This window comes from Sus scrofa, chromosome 15 (genome assembly GCF_000003025.6).
Source record: "Sus scrofa isolate TJ Tabasco breed Duroc chromosome 15, Sscrofa11.1, whole genome shotgun sequence".
Classification (NCBI taxonomy): Eukaryota; Metazoa; Chordata; class Mammalia; order Artiodactyla; family Suidae; genus Sus; species Sus scrofa.
In genome coordinates, this window is record NC_010457.5 from 87,592,889 (window position 1) to 87,605,405 (window position 12,517).

The window sequence follows — 12,517 nt, forward strand, 5'->3', positions numbered from 1 at the left end:
CTTTCTATAGAGAGTATTGATGATCAATATTTTTCCAATGGTGCCAGAGAGCTCAGTTACCTGCTCTGGATCATTTCATGTCCTCTGGTGCTAGACCTATTTTGGTTTATATACTGGCCTAGTTATTCACCAATCAGACAAATACAAAGTTTTGCTGACAGGGAAACATTTTACACACCATACAGCTCATCAATTATACCCAAATGTCACATAAACATTGTATACTTCAAGCAGTAGTGATCCACATCATAAGTAGTTATACTCTGTGACAACTTCACAAGATAATTTATAACTAGAAGTATGACTGACAACATAATATTAGAGCATATTTAAATTTATAAACTTTTTTTTTTTGTCTTTTTAAAGCCTCACCTGTAGCATATGGAGGTTCCCAGGCTAGGAATCTAATCCAAGTTGTAGCCGCCAGCCTATGCCACAGCCATAGCAATGCCAGATCTGAGCCATGTCTTCGACCTATACCACAGCTCACAGCAATGCTGGATCCTTATAATTTTGTTTTTTTAAAAAACTTTTATAACTTTCTGTGTACACATTGTCTTTTTTTCCCATCCAGAAATAACCTTCTTAGGAAAAAGATATTATTTTATTATTGCTCAACAAAATATTTTTGTTTTTTATATCTTCTCTCACTGACAACATGTAACTGACTTGCTTTACACACTGAAATCCTTACTTTTTTATCTTTACATATTACAATGTTTAACCTTTAAAAGACCTTAACAAAACCAAGAAACAAGTAATTGAACTATTTGTTATATCAGTATTTTCTGTTTAGCAAATTTAAGAACATATTTTACAACCTTTAAAAACATGTATTTTTATCATAGCACAATTTCACTTTAATGTAGTACAAGATTTGTGTATAATGAACTCAAACATCTTTTGAAGTTCTAATAATTACCTCAAGGATGAAGTGTTAGGCCAAGTAGACTGTGTTTGTATTTTAAGGCCATGGTAATAGCTAACTTCAAACTTTTTCATAGGCATATTTTTGTTCTCTCAGGGTCAGAATTCACAAACCAGTATTTTATCAAGCTGGCTTTCTCTAACAGCATGTATAAAAAGAACCAATTTTGGGGTTTCATAACAGTTTTAATCAGTTTTCTCTCAGTCTAAAGAATATTGTTGGCCACACAGTGTTAAAAAAAATATTTTTTTTCTTAGTCATAGGTTCACAGCTAAAATTTTTCTTAATGAATTGGACCTGAATTTCCCATTTTATAAAAGGCAACAAGAGTACCAAGCACACAAATGGAATATACACACACCAGAAGACAGTACTGTCACAACTCCTCCAAGAGGATGACCCCTAGGGAATCCCAAACAAACACTTCCACAAAACAAATAGTCTCTATATCAGACACACATCAGAACCAATGGGCAAAATGCCCAAAGAGCAGTCAGTGCTCAGAAACGGTCTTCAATGGCAGAAAAACATCAGAACCAGTTCGCGAAAATGCCCAAATAGCATTTCATGCTCAAAAGAGAAGTTTGCCAGGGGCACACAGGTGGACTTACTTGGTCTTGGGGTTCCTCGGCTTGTCCAGATGCATCTTTCAGTTCCACCAAGGAAAAGCACAAATTGGCAACCAGTGCGAGCAGGGGATAAACAGGGAGGATCCCTGAAACAAATGGCTTCTCCAATTGCCAGGAGCATCCCCCCAATCCCCTTCTTGGAGCCAGCTGGCCAGAGGCAGTGGGCTCGTTGCAGCCATCCTGGTGCTTGTCATGGTGCTGGGCTCTATTTGGGAAAACCCAGGGGAGCCAAATCTCGGGAGAACACAGTAGCGGCCACGTTGCGCATGCCTGTTGGCTGCTTGCTGTTCAAAAGCCAGTAAAGAGGCAAGGCTGGTGAAAAAGAAAGTTTTCTTTATTTGGGAGGTCAGCAATGAAGGATGAGAGCAGACTCATGTCCAAAGGCATACTCCTACCCTCACAATCAACGGGCAAGACCTTTTATAGGCTGAGGAACAGGGCTACATGTAGAAACAGCACAGTCATCTGAAATTGGTCAGGTAGCGGTCTGATCCGCTTCATCGTGATTGCTTTAAGTACAGTTAGTCTTCAGTTCCAGGGTCAGTTTTTCCCCATTTCCTCGAGGCCATTTCTCAGAATTGTTGCAGCTTATGTCACGGCTACAGTCTGGTCATCATAAAGTAACTTTTTCCACCTGATGGGGGTTTCAGTATCTATAAGACAGCTCAAAGGGGATGTCTCGGAGTATTATCTATGGCCCCTAAGGAGGAAATAAAGGTCCTTGATTCTGCTTAATGACTAAACTATTATTACTAGGTCTTGTTTAACCGCTTTCCTTTTCTTCTGCATTTTCTTACTTCTCTGATTAAATGTATTCTTAAGATTTTTATACCGACAAAAGGCAGGTTGAGGACATAGAGAAGGTGGGGGAAGAACCACAAAGTCTTGCTCTGTTTCAAGGCTATGTTAGCTTATAGTGACCATTGCTCAATAGGAATTACTCTCCTTGGAATATAGAGACTTCTAAAGTGCTAGCCCAGGACAGCCTTCTGTGGACACACTTAAAAACATAAGCAGCCCTTGTTCTGTGGCTTTAAATGTAACTCTTCTTTATTTTTAGTGCTCTCAAGGCTAACCACTAACTCCTGCTGATTGATGCCTTCTTTATTTTAGATATGTTACTGCGTTCAATCATTGGCAGTCAAGTCTTTGAGGCTAGGGAGCCAGTCTGTCTCTTTCTAAAGTGAAATTTCCCAACACCATTTAGTTCCATTATGTGTAGCCTTAAAATTTTAACTCTACTTCTGAGGTCATGGGAAGGTATTAGCTTTGAAGAAAGAGGGGGTATTAGAAGGGGACTTGGCTGTAGAGGGTAAAGGAGACACTCAGTCTAAGTCTATCAAAGTGATTCTCATCCTAGGTTTGCAAAATTAAAAAAAAAAAAAAAAGCACATTCTCGCCTGGCTTCAATCGCAGACTTACTGATAAAGATATGGGCACTTTACATTTTGATAAGTGAGACTAGATTTCTCTCCAAAGATATTCTTTAAATACACTCTTCTAATGATAGAACATAAGTATACTTCCTCCTCTATCTTTTTCTCATTACTTACTGCTAAATTTTTTGCCTAGGTTTTACTCTTAGGCAACAGCTTAAGAGCCAGTAAAATATATGCTAGGCAAAATATACATAAAATGTATAACACTTAGGAATATCATATAATCATTCTGCCCCATTCCCATGTATGAGGAAGGAATAAGCATATATTTATTCTTCTGGAGAAAAATGCTTCTCTAAGTAATGGGTAGTTAAGTGAATTGATCATGTGTATATGTAATTTACTTCAAATAAAGTAGAAAGGGATAGATTTAGGGTGAATTCAGGACATGATATATGTTTAGCTTTGGAATGAAATCAACATGTCACTTGATCTTTATGACCTTCAGTGTACTAATTATAAATGAATGACAAGAATATTAAACAAAATACATGTGAAAGTAGTTTGGAAAATGCAAAGCACATTTTCAATCTGAGAGATGGTGGGCCTTCACCAAGGAGCCTTGATATACTATACTATAGTTTAAATTATATTCCTTGAGTATATCTAATATGGTTATTTTGATAAAATTTGAAAGATCATTATACAAGCAACGGTTAGAAAGTCATCTTTTTAGGGCCACTGAACTCTCTTTTGTACACAGTAAGCTTTCAGAAAACAAAAGTGTGTTAAATGTATTTTGCAAATAGCATTCTCATGTAGAAATCAGATTTGCCATTTCCCTTAATCTAACCAGTGTATTGCTAAATCAATGGCTAATTTACTATCTCTTCTAATTCTATCTCTTCCTAATTACAAATTCTATTACAAACACTAATAAGAATGTTGACAAAAAAGACTGAAAAGTTTCATCTAAATCTATCAGTTATGAGTTGAAAGAATTTGATATTGAAGAGAGTCTCATGATCTTGAGTCACTACATTTTCCTTTGGATTTTAACTTCGGAAAAGATCAATAACAGTACAAGATTAAGTCCTGGTGACCCAGGTAAAGAGCCCCCAGTAAGAATTAGGGGCTCAGGTTTATGTCCCTGCTCAGTCTGTGATTTCTCTGTGAATTTAAGCAAGTCACTTTGCCATCTGAAACTGTCCTTTCATCTTTGAACAGATTAGATTAGGATTTATATTCACAAATATTTGTGAGAGATCCCTCTGAGATGCTGCTGAAAACCATGGGCCTTATTCCCTGGAGAGGCACAGATACAAGTATAAATAGAATTCCAAGAGGGTCATGGGCTCTCTAAAATTTATCCACAAATTCCCCAGAGGACTTTAGAATGATTTCAAACATCTAAAGTATGTGGTTGAAAAAAATGAATCTATTTACATTTGCTACTTCTGATATGAATTCATTTTAAAATTTAGATTTGGGATGCTTATGTCATTTCAAGTAGAGATACTTTTTTGTAATTTATAGTACTCACAGTGGAAAAATGTTTTTCACTTTTTCCACCTTAAGAAGAAAAAAAAGATCTCCCTTTGTGTATTAATAGCATCTCAGAGTTGGTGAAGTTGTTAGTCTGCCTCTGCTACTCAGTGCAGTGTTCCTTCCTCTTTTTTTTTGGCTATGCTCGCCACATGTGGAAGTTCCTAGTCCAGGGATTGAACCTGCACCACACCAGTAACCAGAGCCATAGCAGTGACAGTGCTGGATCTTTAACCTGCTGAGCCACCAGGTAGCTCCTGGTTTCTTTCTACAACTTACCTCTGAGATGGAAATTTAGCTTTGATTTGAACACACACAGCAATGGAAAGCTCACTCAGCTGTTTAATGCTGGGCAAACATAGTTTAGAAATTTTCTTCTTCATTCAATAAAATAAATTTTTTTAAAAATATTTTCTTCACATTGAACCATACAGATGTCCTTGACCTAATGATGATTTGACTTAACAATTTTTTGACTTTATCATGGTGCATAAGCAATATGCATTCAGAAGAAACCATATTTCGAACTTTGAATTTTGATCTGAGCATGTTTAAGGCAGGCTAGGCTAAGCTATGATGTTTGGTAGGTTAGGTGTATTAAATGTATCTTCTACTTATGATATTTTCAATGGGTTTATAATGGGTTTATCAGGATGTAACCCCATTGTAAATCGAGGAATATCTGTAATCTGCCCTCACCATGTGAATGTCAGCTATTGAAACTACTGCTGCTTTCGGTAGCTGCATAAATAAATTTTCTTTTTCCAGTCCTTTAGGAATTCAATGGTTTTGTCCACTAAACAGTCCAGTTGCATATACAATTTTTCTGGAAATGTTTTCATAAAACTGCTTGTAATCCCAATTTCTTTCTTCAGTGAAACTCTTGAAATTCAGAGCCCAGAATTGGGCAGAATAATCCAGAAAATGTCTAATCAAACATGGCTAGAGAGAAGTTTCCTGTCTTTAACTGCTGACTCCGCTGTTAAAAATACCACTCACAGTGCCAGGCGTTCTCTTTCTACAACAGGTGATTCTACTGGATCACGCTGAAATTGTGGTCACCTGAATCCCTAACTATAATCAATCTAGGTTGCCCCATTCCCTGTGTCTTAGAACCAAAATTCGCTTTCTAAAAACAAAACTCTATTTGACCTCTACCTTAACTGCTTAGGCCATCTTTCCAGCTCTTTGGAATCCTAGTTTTGTCATTCATCTTGTCATCTTTCCTTCCAAGTTTCATGTAATCCATGAATGTAATAAACCTGCCATTTCCCCCTCTGAATTAATTGATAATGACCTGTGGTTTGCCAAATATGTGCCTTCTTTATGGACTAATTATTCAAAACTTCACTCAGTCACTTCACAACTACATCAGCCTCACATTTAACCTCCTGATCTCAGAATGAAGGGCATGAGTATTACATTCTGTAGGGGGCAACATTTGTTTCTTTTCCTTTTCTATACTCAGTTTACTTTCTCTTCCTAAAAATCTGTTTTCTTTGTTCCTTCATCAATTCATACTGCATATCTTTGTATTATATATGGTTCCTTTTCCTGTGTGTTCGTTTTGTCACGGATAAAAACAATCTTCATTGCATTCTTTGGATCCCTCTGCCCTCTGCCCGCGTGTGGTGCTGGCTGTGTCTTTCTTGCTCTGGATGGCCCTTTGCCACTTATCAGGAATCATCCCCTGTGCTGGTGAGGTATTTTCCTACGTGCTCACTAGCATTTGGGAGAGGAGGAGACTGAGAATTTCATCAACACCTCCAAGTTATTTTCCTCTAATTTGTAAGTCAAATGCACTGCAATAAAATTAAACAGGAGTGAGAAAGCCTCACTAGCATGCATGAAACAAATAGGCTCTAACTGCAAGTGACATAGAATCACACTTTTATTTTAACTTTGTTACTTTGTTTTTCTTTTTCAGGCAGCACCTAGGACATATGAAGTTCCCAGGCTAGGTGTTGAATCAGAGCTGTAGCTGCCAGCCTATGCCACAGCCACAGCACTGCCAGATCTGAGCCACATCTGCAACCTACACCTCAGCTCAAGGCAACACCGGATCTTTAACCCATGGAGCAAGACCAGGGATTGAACCCACATCCTCATGGATACTAGTCAGGTTCTTAATTCACTGAACCACAATGGGAACTCCCAACACACTTGATTTTATACTGAGGTTTGTATCCATATATCCTGCAGAAGTTGGAAATAATGAAATGTAAGATCTTACTAGAAGTGGTTGAATGTAAAAACAAAAGTTACCTTCCTCTACTTCCAAAATTACTCAAATGCAAATGTCAAATGAAGGTTCAAAGAAAATTTAAACATAAAGCATATGTGTGCTTGTGGATAGGAGGAGGGGAATGGGTAGAAAATTTTTAGACAGCCCTCACAGACTTCATACTTTAATCCTACCAGTCATTACATCTATAACCAAACATTGCTAAGAGAAAAAAAGAAAGATTCAAAACACAACCGGAATTCCCGTCGTGGCTCAGTGGTTAACGAATCTGACTAGGAATGATGAGGTTGTGGGTTCGATCCCTGGCCTCGCTCAGTGGGTTGGGGCTCCGGTGTTGCCGTGAGCTGTGGTATAGGTTGCAGATGCGGCTGGGATCCCACGTTGCTGTGACTGTGGCGTAGGCTGGTGGCTACAGCTCTGATTGGACCCTTAGCCTGGGAACCTCCATATGCCGCGGAAGCAGCCCAAGAAATGGCAAAAAGACGAAAACAAAACAAAACACAACTTAACCAACTAACTGTTATCTAGTAGAAAGATGATGTTAGTGTAAGCTGCTTTGGGAACCAAAGAATCTGTGGTTCTGCAGAACAGCTCTGTGATGTTGCCAGCTCTTGCCTCATCAAAATCTTTCACCTGGAAATAGTTAATGTCACACTTGAGTAAGACTGAGAAAGGCACATTCCAAGGTTTGCCTATGTGAGTGATTTTAAGGAGGTATTTTCGTATAACTTTGTAACTATTATTATTATAAAATAAATTTAACAAGTAGACCTATAATCAAGAATGGAAGGTGATTGATTCATGGTTTAATAAATTGGACATATTTGTTATCATTTTTTAAGTGTTTGACCCTCTCATGTCCACAAATTAATGTGGGCATTAAGTTAACCCTAATTTAAAGAAAACTGAGCACAACTTTATTACTACGTAGTTACCTTGAGGATAAAAGGGATGAGCTCTGAAAGCAGCAGGACCTTTGCAAACCCAGAGAGGTGCAGATAATTTTGGCTCAGAAAGGCTCAGGCAGGTGGCTGGATGATTACATACTTTAATATTTCAGAGGGAATGCCAAGATTATTTGAACCAGGTTAGTAGGTACTGTAAACCTACAATAAATCCTAGAGATTGATAGGTAAGTCTAGATTAGCATCCAAAGTTAAAGATGAAAATGAGTTGGGGTCTCATGACAATGGAAGTTTATGCTTCTTCGTTCACTCATTCATTCATTCAGTCATTCAGTCAGTATATATTAAGAGACCCTGATGTGTCAGAACTTCTCTCAGAACTATATTATAACCTTGAACAAAGCACTTATCTCCTTAGAGTCAAAATGTTCCCATCCAGGTACTTATCTCATGGAGTTGTTGTGAGGTTTAGTGACTCAGATATGTAAGACTCTAGCAGAATTACTGATGAATGCTCATTGAACACATTTTCCTTTTCCTTAGCATTTAGACCTCTTTTTTCCCTACGTAATCTATAGCAATATGAAATAAGTTCCATTTGTTAACAACAAAGGTCTTTCTATAGTCCTGGATCAACAGAAATTGCGACTGATCTGTGTTTGCAGATGAAATTAAAGTGTTTAAATAGTATTACAACTGATCAAATATTTTTGCAAGAAAATCCACCAAGTCGAGGGGTGTCATTCTTTGTCAAATGGCACTCTGAGGCTTACTGACTACAGTACATGCAAATCCACTTTTTTTTTTTTAATTTCTATGTTTTATAGTAAATATGGGCTGTGCCTCCCTTCCATTTATCAATTATAACTGAAACTTAGAAAAATCTCATAAAGCAATGTTCTAAAGTATAAAATATCTATAAACTTTTCCATGTTAAGCATCACTGTATGAAGAGTGTCAGCTAGTGCGATGTTTTAGTAAAATAGACCGAAGTGAAATGAAAAATGATTTTGTGTATTGAGTATAGTTTAGTAGTTACCTTTTGATTATTACTCCAAATTTGAGTTAATTTTGAAGACAAAATCTGAATATACATTATCATGGAACTGCCAAAGACATACCAAGATGTCACCTCATTAATTCCATCAATTATTTATGCAATCAATATTAATGAGCACCTCCCGTTTGCCAGTGAAACTACATAATCCTGACATCAGCAAGTTTGTTCCAATAAGAAAAATACAATTCTATAAAGTAACTGCTACAAGAGAAAGTGATCCAAGAGCAGGTGGAAATATAAGAAAGCCCTGGCTAAGCCTACTTAGGGAACTAGGGGAGCCTTTACAGAAGGGGCAAGCTGAGAACAGAAGGACAGATGAGAGTTTCTCAGATGGGTAAGATGGGTAAATAGGAAGAAGCTTTTCTGCAGGGAGAAGAGAATGAGAAAAACATGGAGGCTTAAGGGAGCCTGGAGTGATCCATAATGTGGAAGAGTAGGTTAGTATTGTAAAGCATGAATAACTGTGAAAGGGGAAAGCAAAAGAGACCCAATAAGCACAGAGAGGTCAGATCACATAAGCCTACATAGCAGGCAAATGTGTGCCAATGGTTTTCCTGTGTATAAGTAATGGGCGAGGTTATTGAAAAATTTTAAATAAAGGAGGTCCCGTGGTGGCTCAGTGGTAACGAACCTGATTAGTGTCCATGAGGACACGGGTTTGATCTCTGATCTTTCTCAGTGGCAATCCAGCATTGCCATGAGCTGTGGTGTAGGTCGCAAGACACGGCTGGGATCCCAAGTTCCCGCACTGCTCTGGCTGTGGTGTAGACCGGCAGCTACAGCTCTGATTCGATCCCTAGCCTGGGAACTTCCATAGGCAGCAGGTGTGGCCATAAACAGATCAAAAAAAAAAAAAAAAAAAAGAAAGAAAAAGGAATTTTAAATAGAGAAGTGTCATAATCAAATCAGTATGTTTGGTTTCTTAAAGAAGATTAATAATATCCTATTTCATTTGCTGTTTGCAAGTTATAGAAATGGTGTATGCACACCTCTTTGTTCCTAAGGGTTTTAATGGTTATCATGTTAATAGAGTTCAGAGATGCCAAAAGAAATATTTGAACTAAAGGATATATCAGAATTGCAATAAGAGCCTGTGAGCAGATTTTTAGTTAACAGGTTTTTAATAGGCGATGACGCAATTCTTAGTGGAGAAGATTTAATTACTATAAAATATAGCCTGTCTGTAATGGAAATTTGTCTGGGTTGTTTTTATTCCTCAGTGAATTAAAAGGTTTATACAGGATTAGATTGTTGAGATTCTTAGAGAAAACACATACACATCAGTGAAAACTTTCCACTCATTTTCTTTATCTCTTGCAGCAAAGCAGTCAATCTGCCAGAAATAAATTGAGCATAATTTTTATAATTTCAGGGGTTAAGCATATGAAAGGCCAGAATGAATCAGCATTCCCTGAAGAAGAAGAAGGCATGAACGAGAGAGAGGAGCAGTGGGACCATTAATTACGGGTCTGCAGCAAGAAGGCTTCTTGGGAATAACTGAACTATTAATTTCTCTGAATATCCCATGGAATGCCACTGCTTGACTTCCAGAAGCAACCTCCATCTCTGCTCCACACTCACACAGTAGTAACACTCCTCCTGGGAAGCAGCCCTTCATGGAACTTTAGAAGTACATACAGATTTACAATTCAAGATTAAGTATTTAGAATTGCCTTATGGCTCAGCAGGTTAAGGATCTGGTGTTGTCACTGAAGTGGCTTTGGTCACATCTGTGGCACAGGCTCAATCCCTGGCCTGGAAACTTCCACATGCGGCCAGAACAGCCAAAAAAAAAAAAAAAAAACCCAAAAACCAAAAAACAAAAAAATAGGTATTTATTTTATGGTGATTTTTCTCTATAGAAATTTGCAAACATGTGAGTGGCCTAACTTTAATACTGCCCAGCTTAATGCCTCACTATGTTCTACATCTGATATGATTTGTCTTCTAAAGTCAAATGTAAATAGCATCAATTTAGAAGTAATATAAAATGCATTTAGACATGAGTGTGTATGGGGGTTTAACTTACAGAGGAATGTTTTAATGAAACTTTTAAGAGTTGCATTTATCATGTTTCTGTATACAGAATGGTACATGGCATTTATTTCAAAATGATGAAGAAATGCCAGATTTTTTGATTCAAAAAAATAAAAATATATTGGTCTTTAGATATTAAATATCTTCTTCTTTTCAACAACACAATAATGGTTAAAGGGCCACAGAATTCTTTTCATTTTCTTAGCTGTAAGAGATATACTACTCATTATTTCCACTAGTTATTAAGAAAGAAAAATGCTAAATCTATAATATAATATGCCAAATCTCCTTGTCATTTTTTTGGCTGTTACTTGACATATGAGGTGTTTAATATTGCATTTTAATGATCATTAGCACTTTCTAAATCTCCTATTTCATAAAATAAGAAATTCCATTAATATGTGCATTTGTTAATTCAACAACTAGTTTTTAATCATTTGTCTCTAGGAAGGCATTTTGCCAGGAGTTAAGAAAATAAAGATATTTTCTCCTCTATAGAACTGACAGAGAAGATAAGCCTTAGTATAAAGCAAGGTTTACCAAGATGATATGTATTTACTGAATATGGCTTTTGATAATTCAAAGTTCTGCCTTTCTAACTATATTAATTACTTATTGTATTACAATGTAAAGTATCTATACCACATAATTTAGTGGGGATAGAGGAATGCCCCGTGTGGTTCCCACATTAGTGATATTAGTGAAGTTCAAATGTTTCATGGATTAAAAAAATAAAGATGAAAAGATTTCTCAAAAGTCAGTAAAGAAGTAAATTAAGATAGGAAGAAAAAAATCAGATGTGAAACCCACTGTGGGATCTTAATATCAAGATTCAAAGAAGTAAAACAACTTTTTAGTTTTGAGTATGAGTTTTTATAATATAGAGATTAAAAGAAATGCATGAATCTATAAGCCAGTTCAACAGAGATAACAATCATTTTCCTTAGTATAATTTCACCAAGTAAATAAATGTAAAACTCACTGATAAGTAGTATCTCAAGTATGAATGAATGCTTGTTATTTGTTCCAAGTTTCTTTCTCTTTTCTTTTTTTCTTCCTTCTTTGCTTCATTCCTTCTTTTCACCCTCCTTCCCTTCCTTTCCTTTCTCTTCTATCCCTCCTCCTGAACTTTTTTTTTTTTTTTTTTGTCTTTTCAAGGCTGCACCTGAGTCATGTGGAAGTTCATAGCCACAGCAAAGCCAGATCCACAACATACACCACAGCTCAAGGCAATGCCAGATCCTTTAACCCACTGAGTGAGACCAGGGAATCAAACCTGCATCTTTAAGGATAGTAGTTGGGTTCTTAACCCATTGTGCCACAATGGGAAACTCCTTGTTTTGTTCTGTATTTGTTAAGCCAGTTTCACCAAAAATTTCTAGTGTTTCAAGACCACATGCTGTGACTGTTTGCTTTCCTAAGTTTCCCCTTATTTAAAGCCTGATTAAAGCTCATGATTGTTTTAAGTGATTTTGAATTATTTGTGTTTGTAGAACATCCTAATATACCTTTTCTTTGAAATACCATGTGGTGATAAAAAATAAAATTGTCCTTTCCCATGAACAGACATTTTTATAAATGTTTTTTCAAAAGAATTCAGACAAAAGAAACCAAAGCTTTTGCTGATTTTGTAACATCAAAGGGAAATAAACATCATGGCTCCTGGATTCTTCTATTTTGTTCTCCATTTTTTTAAAATGAAAAGACACCAAAATGAAAAGAATAAGTTCTTCTTAGGAAATTTTAGTTTCCTCTATTCTATTCTCCACTCTTAAAACAGAGAGATCAT

The 12,517-nt window shown here is 36.7% G+C and overlaps 1 protein-coding gene across 1 annotated transcript in view; it reads left to right on the forward strand.

The window, feature by feature from the left end:
• PPP1R1C (protein phosphatase 1 regulatory inhibitor subunit 1C) overlaps positions 1-10,327 on the forward strand; it is a 138,143-nt gene extending 127,816 nt beyond the window's left edge. The window contains exon 5 of the mRNA XM_021075102.1: positions 10,064-10,327. Coding sequence (XP_020930761.1) covers positions 10,064-10,152 — 89 coding nt within the window. The 3' untranslated portion in view covers positions 10,153-10,327. The remainder of the gene's footprint in view (positions 1-10,063) is intronic.